Here is a 9,491-nt window from a genome sequence, read left to right as displayed (position 1 = left end):
AATTTAGCAGCAGACCTGTTCCCGGGTCCGCATGTGGCCTCTGGTGGCCAGGCTGTCAGCCATGTGGCTGTACACAGCCACGTTCCTGTGGCTAGTGCGGAGATCGTGGACGTTGGAGGCCTCCCCCCAAACCTCGATGAGGTCCATGATCTCTGCACTTGACCAGGCGGGCACCTGCCTCTTGCGGCCCCGGGCAGGCTCCTGTGAGCCGCCAGCCTGGTCCTGGGAAAAGGGGGAGGGCTCGGTGACAGCGTGTGGCTGGCTCATGGTGTGCCAGGTGCAGGGTCTGCTGCCCGCCAGGGGAAATCTGAGTTTGATCTGGGCAGCAAAAGCACAGACTGCACCAGGGCTCTCGAGCCAGGCTGCTACAGACTGACAGCCTGATATACGCGCCCATTCCTCTGGCTCCCCATCCCCATCCCCAAACCTGTGCCACAGGCTGAGAAATAGGGAGGCCAAAGGGGCACTGACCCTGACTTTGAGAAATGGGTCTTGACCGGGGTGCAATCGGTGGAGGGGGGGCTAATCTGGATCTGGATGGTGTAACAGCAAAGCTTTCCCCCACTGAGTGGGGCTGTCATCTGGCGCATGATGTCCAGCGCTGCTCAGATCTGCCCGGTTTGGAGGGGTGGCCTCCACCTATGTTCCCGCTACTCTTTTCCACCCATGTGGAGAGTTTTCCTGTCCATGTGCAGAATAAATTTTTATGTGCACCGAGACGTGTGCAAATGTGCACCACTGGCGGAAACACAAAACCCAGCCATGGGCTCCACCCCCACAACCTTTGCCAGTCTTCTGGGGCCCTGCTCGGTGCCTAAGCTGGGGCTCCCCGCGAACCCCCAATTGCTGCGGGCACCATCCAACAGGCTCCCCCAGCGCCAGCCTCCCAGGCACCGAGAGGGGGTTTCCCCGACCCCGCTGCACAGCCTGCCCGCCAGGGGGCGCCGCGCCGCGCTATGCCAGGAGGTAATGGGCTCTCTTGCCGCCCTGCTCTACAGCGGGCTCCCAGCCTTGCGCCTGCGCTCTCTGCCCTGCTCGCGCGTTTCCCCGTGCTGCGCAGGCGCGTTACCCAGTTTTTTTTTCCACGCACCGTTGACGCACGCGCGCCTTCTTTGTGCGCGCGCGCGCTTCCACGGGGAGGGCAGGGACGAGCAGTCGAGTGCCGAGTGCTCGAGGGGCCTGCCCGCCATTTTGCACGCGGCGGGCGGCCCGCGCCATGGAGGGCGGCGGCGGGCGCAAGGAGAAGCCCCGGGCCAAGGAGCCCGCGGCCCGGCTGGAGCGGGCCAAGCAGCGGTCGGCCCAGCAGGAGCTGAAGCAGCGGCAGCGAGCGGAGGTGGGCGGGGTTCGGGGCGGGGGGCTGACGGGGCAGCCCAGGCCCGGCCCCGCCGGCTGCTCCCCGGGGGGGGGGGCGGGCTCCTGGCGCCAGCAGGGACCTCGGGAGCCCCTGGGCCGCGCGGCGGGACCCGGCCCCGTCTCGACCCGCGGCGGCCGAACTCTTCGGCGCCCCCCCCTTGGTTCGCGGGACCCCCCCCCCCCCCAGCAGCAAAACGTGGAGCGAAAATAAAAAACAACCGCCCGGGGCCGGAAAACAAAAATAGCAAAACCTGGGGGAGGGGGGCTGGGTTGCCTTGCGCCCCCCCCCCCGGAATTTCTTCACACGCCGCCCCCCCCCCCCCCCCCCGGTGCGCCCACCGCTCTGTCTGGGAACCCATGATCTGGAGCAGCGGTTCCCAAACTCTTCTGAATCATGCCCCCTCTTTGAGAGACCCTCACCCGCCCCCCCCCAACAAAAAGCAGCAAAACTTGGGGTGGGATTGACGGGGGTGGAGGGGCTGGGTCGCCTCATGCCCCCCCTCCCGGAATTTCTTCACGCCCCCCCAGTTTGGGAGCCCGTGATCCATTCTAGACCATCCCTGGCAGGTGTCTGTCCAACCTGCTCTTCAGTATCTCCAGTGATGGGGATTCCACAACCCCCCCCCCCCCCCCCCCCCCCCGGCAACTTATTCCAGTGTTTAACCCCCCTGACAGGCAGGAAGTTTTTCCTAATGTCCAACCTAAACCTCCCTTGGTGCATTTTAAGCCCCTTGCGCTTGTTTTGTCCTCAGAGGCCAAGATGAACAATCCCCCCCCCCCCCCCCCGTGACACCCTTTTAGATATCGGAAAACCGCTATCATGTCCCTTCTCAATCTTCTCCTTTCCAAACTAAACAAGCCCGATTCCTTCAGCCTACCCTCATAGCTCCTGTTCTCCAGACCTTTCATCATTCTTGTTGCTCTTCTCTGGACTGTCTCCAATTTCTCCACATCTTTCTTGAAATAAGATGCCCAGAACTGGACACAATACTCCAACTGAGCCCTAGTCAGCGCAGGGTAGAGCGTAAGAATGACTTCTCGTGTCTTGCTCACAACTCTCCTGTTCATGCAGCCCAGAATCACGTTTGCTTTTTTTGCAACAGTGTCACCCTGTTGACTCATGTTTAGCTTGTGGTCCACTCTGATCCCTAGATCCCTTTCTGCCGTTCTCCTTCCTAAACAGTCACTTCCCATTCTGTATGTGTGAAACTGATTGCAAAGTGCTTCCCTTAGGAAGGAACATTTGTCCTTGTTAAACTTTATCCTGTTTACCTCAGACCATTTCTCCAGTTTGTCCAGATCAGTTTGAATTTTGACTCTATCCTCTAAAGCAGTTGCAGCCCCTCCCAGCTTGGGATCATCTGCAAATGTAATAATCTTAGTTAAAGGTAACTAACCCCACATGGGGTTTTGCACTTACCCAGTGGTTCTCAGACTAGTTTGGGACCCTAGAGTTGGTTATGATCCTAGTTTAATGAGGTTGCCAGGGCTGGCTTACGCTCACTGGGGCCTGCAGCTCAAGCCCCACTGCCTGGTGCAGAATCTGAAGCCGGAGGCAGCTTCACCACTGGGTGGTGGGGCTTAGGTTATAGGTCCCTACTGTGGCTTGAAGCTCTTGGGCTTCAGCTTTGGTCTCGCTGCCTGGGGCAGTGGGGCTCATGCTCAAGCTTTAGTCTTCCCTTCTGGAGTCCCATAGTTATTTTTGTTATCATAAGGCGGTCACGGTGCAATGAAGTTTGAGAACCCCTGCACCTGGGTGGATTGTGTTAAATTATGATTTAAATAACTAAAAAAGTCATTGATTTGAATCAAGTTTCCCATTGATACTACTTCACACCAGAGCCAGAGGTCGAGGGTTCGAGCCCTGCCCACCCAACCTGGGGTCACCCAATACAAGCATTGTGAAGGATGGACCAGGCACCCTTGGAACAAAGGGAGGATAAGGGGGGCCCAGAATGTAGGGAGGCTGGGGGGCTCCCCCAGTGACACAGTGGATAAGGTATCCACTGCCAGAGATTAAGGGCCCAAGCCCCAACCCCAGGGAGCAGACAGAACTGCAGCCAGCTCCTGCTTGTGGAAAGCAGGATGAGGGGGACACAGAAAGTAGGGAGGGGAGGTGAGGGGCAGTGAGGTGGCTCCTAGAGTGGCTAAGGGGATAGGGCATTCACCTGGGGAGCACAGGGGGGTGGGTTCAAGTCCCACCCACCCTGGGAGCAGCCAGACAGCCAACACAGACTGCCCCAGGGATGGACCTGGCTCCTATATGAGGAAGGCAGGATAAGGGACCCCCCAAAGGTAGGGAGGTGGAGTAGGCTCTGGAGTGACCTAGGGGATACTGCAGAGCAAAAGCTTATCAGTTAATGCTATAGACTACACACACTTTCCTCTCTTTCCCCCCCACCCCCTTACCAGTACATTTTTTAGCAGGCTGGCCAGCAGCCTGTCTCGGTCCTGGCTTGTGCCAGATCCAGGACCTACCCCTGCTGCGGCTCCGCATTTAAACTGTTTTAGGAGCCAGGTGGGCAGGCATCTGGGCTCATGCTGGGTCTGGGAGCTCAGACACACACACCCTTTCCCCACACCACTGGACAGGGGCTGCTGCCACCCCATACTGCTGCCTCTTTATCAGACGCAGCAGTGCAGGGTGACAGGCAGCTGGTTCGTGAGGGGAGCTGGTTTTTAAACTGGTTCCCCTTATGGACCAGCTCCTGCTGGCCACCCCATGCTGCTGCCTCTTATTCAGAGGTAGTAGCGCTGAGTGGCAGGGGACTCCCCGGGAGCAGGAGCCAGAGTGCGCTGGCTGCTTGCCCCATCCCCAGGCACTGTAGAATAGTCAAGCAATGGATAAGAATTCATGAGGTCAATCGACTATTCAATTAACTGATATTTAACATCCCTAGTTGAGCAGTGACACCACTACCCGATTAAGCCTAGGCTTATCCAGTAGTAGACTAGTCACTTACATCCCTAATTGGGATATGCTCAGTCATAGTCCTTCTCTTCTCTCTCCTTCACTGACTGACAAGGTGCTTTAAAATGGTTTTGCAGTATTAATGTTATCCACTTAAACCAATCGGGAAGTGTCAAAGTTAGAGTTCTCACAGTAGTTTGCCTCATGGCAACTACTTGCAGGGCAGGACAGCTAGTTACCAGGAAAACCTTAGTTTCTTTCTAGACAGTATGTAAGTTAGTTTCCTTATTTTCTAAAGGTTAAAACACGAAGAAAAGTGGTTTGGGCAGGGATCTGTCTCTCCTCTAGCTCCTGAGTTTGCTTTTGAAGCTCTTGGGGCCGTTCCCACAAACCCATACGAGGCTCTGTCACATCATGCCTGGTTACATGCTGCCTTCAACTAATGCAGAGAGACTGGGAGAATGCCACTGTTCTTACAAGTTTATCATGGATGAACTTTCCTTATGCTGTGGGCAGCTGTGTGTGTCAGGGTATTCACCATGTTTTTAAATGTTGACTCACGAATCCCATGAAGGGAAAATGGTATGTGAACACAAGAACAGCCAGACTGCATCAGACCAAAGGTCTGTCTGCCCACAGTGGCCAATCCTCAGTGCCCCAATTATCCCCAATTTGGGAGCATCTTCAGGCATCTAACTGTGCAGTGCTGAGCAACTAATCACATAGAGTGAAACACAACACTTATGAGACACTCAGAGCAACAGGTTGGTCTCTTAAAAGTATGCAAAGCATTTTGCCTGAAGTTCTAAGCTATGTGCTCAGCCTGTAGATACACAGGTACATATTCTACCATGACAAAAAATAAGCAACTTAAAGACTCACAAACTAGGGAGTGAACAAGACAGGTAATCATCACATGTGACGCTTGTAAACCTGGTCTACACCTAAAAGTTAGATCCACCTACCTACATGACTCAGGGCTGTGGAAAAAGTTAATGCCCAATTTTATGTAGTTAGGTTGCCCTACCCGCCACTGCTGCCTCAGCTAGATGAATGAAAGATTTATTCAGTAACCTAGAGAGGTGGTTTTACTGCAGTGACAGACAAACCACTTTGCAGCCACTTCCTACAGTGGCTATCAGGGTGCTACGGTGGCACAGCTGAAGTGCCATAGATGTGCCACTCCTCGGGAGTGCTGCTTACTCTTGCTCCACCTACTTTTCTCTGATCGTTTCCTCCTCTCCAGATGTTTCTGCCTTACTCTGATCAATGGCAGCAACCAAACATTATCCTTTAAAATGGCTGTCAGTTTCTGGCAGCACCTCTAGTCCACTCCTTCCATAGCCCTGCTCGTTGCTGAGCAAGGGAACGTCCCTCACTTTTCCATGTGCAGAGTGTTGCTTTGGCAGAAGGCATTTGATTGGGAGCTACGGTGATGGTATCTGAATGGGGGATCACTGATGTTGAGGCTGGGAAAGGTGATCTAGGAAAAACCCCAGAGGCAGATGTGCACCCCTGAAAATCAGCAGAGGGGAAGTTACAGTCTCCAGTGTCTTCAGCACTTCTCTGTAGACCCACTCATCCTTGGAGCCTTCTTCTAGCTGAGGGCCAATATGGCAATGGCCACAGCAGCTCTGGGATGGGTTCCTCCTTACTGATGCTACCAGCTTCAGAAATGACTTAAATGTGGCTTTGGGGTAACTCCTGCCCCAAATTTCCCAGGCCGTTTGAGTTCATTTTACATTTCAACACAGGCATTTATTTCCTCTCTTCCACATGGAAAGACCTGCAAATGGGACACTGACTAAACAGGTAGAAATGGCTAGACTGCTGTACTGACAGATGTGCGCAGGAAGCAGGCTGAAAATCATTTCTCCTCCTCTCAGTAAGGGAATCTTTGGGTGTTCCTTGTAGTAGCCAGTAAAAGCATTGGAGACAAGTGTGATTTTAGGTTGAGATGTCTCTTGCCAGTCAGTTTCGTTAACACTTGGACTGACGGTGGGGCACAGTGTAGACTAGGCCTAAGACAAGCAGCTTCAGCTACGCGAATAGTGAAGCTGTTGTACTTACTGCCCTGTCTTCCCCTGTCAACCTTGCCACATGGCTGCTCTCCTGGAGACTCCACCTACTCTTCTCATCCTGGTGGAGTCGCAGAGCGAGCTCAGAGGTCGATTTATTACACCTAAGAGGCATGATAAATCGATCGCCAGTGAATTGATGGCTGCAGTGTGGATCCACCTGTAGCAGAATAGGGTTCTGGTCTCCCAGCAAATACCTTGCACTCAGACACCTCCTCTTCTCGGCACAGATCTATGCTCTGAACAGAGTGATGACGGAACTTGAACAGCAGCAGTTCGATGCCTTCTGCAAGCAGATGCAGGCTTCGACAGAATGAGACTGCCTGCCATCCCGGGATTGCCACAGCCATTTGGACCAGGAACATGGACGAGAGGCCTCAGTGTTCCCAGGCATCTTTCTGCTGACTACAGGCAATAATAAAAGGACCTTATAGAACTGCATCCGTGCAAATACAGAGGGGGTGAGATCACTTGTCCTGCATGAGCCTGGCTCCTGCCCTTCAGTGTAACTGCCTTTGACCCATTGTCTGGCGTCTTCCCATCAGCAGCGCACAACCTCTGGTTCATCCTTGTTAGGTTGGCACACTTTCCAGTTTTTGAATACTGTCCGTAAAGGTATTTATTACTTTGGTTTGACAAATAAACCTTTTTTCAAAATAAAACCAGTGGTTGCCCATACCTGGTCCTGCTGCATTGGGGAAGTGTCTTCAGAAAGCAGCCTGTGTTGTGATTGCAGCTCTGAGCCACAGCCAGGAGACTTGGACGCCACCCGTTGCTTTTAAATGGTACTGGATACAAGGCAGGCGAGTAACTGGGGGGGGAGGGGAGAAGGAGGGAGAATGTTCATGGCCTAGGCATGCCATGGGCACGCAATGCTTCCAGCAGGTTGAGAGCAGAGAATGGACTCCCAGAGAGCATGCCATAGGCACGCAGCCCCAAGACTGGGAGGGCTGGGAAGGGAATGCCTACTGACAAGGATCAGGCGTCCACACCTCTCAGCTATTGGTTCAGTCTGTATTCATATCCATGGAAGATTGTGTTAATTCAGTAAGAACTTTCCATTATGATGAATGGGCCATGTCACACCTGTTTAAGCCTCCTGTACTTCAGGTGGATGGTAGGGATGGGGAGTCCATTTAATTGGTTAACCGGTTAAACATAATGTTTGACTGGTTAACCAATTAAAGAGGTCATATAGGGGACACGCCCACCAAAGCCGGACTGGAGCTGCATCCCTGCCGCAGGCAGGGGTTGTTCCAGTGCAGCCAGAGAAATCCCTGCCTGTGGGGCGCCTGGGCTCCCTTTGGACAGAGGCTGCTCCAGAGTAGCCCGTCTGCTGTGGACCCCCTGCTCCAGCCCCCACTTATTAATGGTTAACCAGAACCAAAAAGCATCACATGTTAACCGGTAGCCATCACCCTTATCGTTTCACATCCCTGGTGGACAGGTAGAGTCTCTCCCCTACATGGGCTCTGCCCCTTGCTACCTTCCAGTTGGCAGGTGCACTCCTCACAGCCCGTGGGTATAGCATTCCACCTCCCACTGGGCACTGGTAGCTTGGGCACAGAGATAGAGCAGCGGTAGCAAACTGTGCTTGGTGAGTCTGTCCATTTCCTCCCTCCGCCCCCCAGCCCCTGTCACCTCATCCCTTGTGTGTAGAATAAGTGGTGATAGCGAAACTGCCAAATATTCCAATATAGGAATATTGGCAGCAGTTGAAATGGTCACTTAGTACAAGTGTCACCTATAGTACTTAATACACTTGCCAAGTGTCACTGAAACACCAGGGTCTGTGAAAGGAAAATGACCCTGTGACTGATGCAGGGTGGATAAAAATTAGCAATTAAAATGTTTTAAAAAAATCAGATTTAAATTTTAAAAATCCAATTTTTGACTTAAATGCAATTCAAGGTTATTTAAAAAAACATAAATGTACCTTAATTTGAAATTAAAAACCTATGTCGAGACCTGAACACACAGTTTATTAAAATCAATTAAATAAATTAAAAACAAAGAAGCAGTACTTTTGTTGCCAAATTTAAGAGAGTCAAACTAGTGAATGGGCTAAATCTCTGGAACCAGCATTTGTTGAAGAGCTAAACCAGCTTCTGACAGCAGTAACCTCTGCAGCAGGTGCTGAGAGAATATTTTCTTCGTTTTTGTGTACTTAGTTCAGTTTGAGGGCTAGGTCATTCAAACTTAAGAAACCACTTGGGTGCTGACAAACCAGGAAAGCTTGTTTTCCTCTTACAATCTATGAATACAAACTAGGTGTAAGATGATGAGATCTGTTAGTTCTTAAATCTTGAATGTGGTGACCAGGAACAATCAGTTCAATTCACTGACTTTAGAGCAGGGGTGGGCAATAATTTTTGACAGGAGACCACGCCAAGATTTTGGAAAGGTATTAATGGAGGAGATGTGGGGTCTGGGATGGAGGTTGGGTGCAGAAGGGAGCTTGGGGTAAAGGACTGGGGTGCAGGAGGGAGACTGGATTCTGGGAGGGAGTTTTGGTGAAGGAGGTGGTTGTGACGTAGGACAAGGGACTGGAGTGCAGTGGTTTGGGATGTGATGTAGGGTAGGAGGGGATTGTGATCTGGGGCAGGAGATTGGAGTGCCAGATCTGGGAAGGGGTATATGAGTGTAAGAGAGGGACAGAGGGTTTGGGTAAGTTGAGTGGGCGGGGGGGGGGGGGAGGGGAGCAGAGCGTTGGGGCAGGAAAGGGCTGGGGTGCCAGAAGCAGGCTATGGCCAAGAGACTTACTTGTCAGCTACCAAACTTGCCTGCCTGCCTGCAGAGCTTAAAATGTTTCTCAGCCTGCTTGCCTGGCCCTGTGCTTCATGAATAACTGAGCCTAAGAGAGGGGATGTGGTTCTTCTTGGCTGCCTGTTACTCTAACAAGCAGCTCGCATTGACTGGGATCTGCCAGAAACTGGCCAATGGGATTGTGCTGGAGGAGGAGCAGCTCCTGAAACTTTCCCCCTCCCCTCCAGTCTTAAAACAGAAACGGAGCCCTGCATCCGCATTTCTGCAGGGTGCACGGGGCTTCTGGGGAGCCTGTCTGGGGCTCCCACTACTCTGCAGGCCGGATCTGGTGGCTTGGCGGGATCCATATTTTACCTAGGCCTGCTTTAGAGAATGCTTCCTTT

General features: G+C 52.7%; 1 protein-coding gene across 1 annotated transcript in view; it reads left to right on the top strand.

Annotated features, from left to right (window-relative positions):
• Positions 1–1,130: 1,130 nt before the first annotated feature.
• The window catches only part of LOC112544488 (small vasohibin-binding protein), a 52,667-nt gene continuing 44,306 nt past the window's right edge, over positions 1,131–9,491 (top strand). The window contains exons 1-2 of the mRNA XM_075906368.1: positions 1,131–1,333; positions 6,573–6,957. Coding sequence (XP_075762483.1) covers positions 1,217–1,333; positions 6,573–6,659 — 204 coding nt within the window. The 5' untranslated portion in view covers positions 1,131–1,216 and the 3' untranslated portion in view covers positions 6,660–6,957. The remainder of the gene's footprint in view (positions 1,334–6,572; positions 6,958–9,491) is intronic.

Source organism: Pelodiscus sinensis, chromosome 23 (assembly GCF_049634645.1).
Source record: "Pelodiscus sinensis isolate JC-2024 chromosome 23, ASM4963464v1, whole genome shotgun sequence".
Classification (NCBI taxonomy): Eukaryota; Metazoa; Chordata; order Testudines; family Trionychidae; genus Pelodiscus; species Pelodiscus sinensis.
The sequence above is the reverse complement of the archived record's forward strand: the minus strand, read 5'-3'. Positions and strand labels throughout refer to the sequence as shown.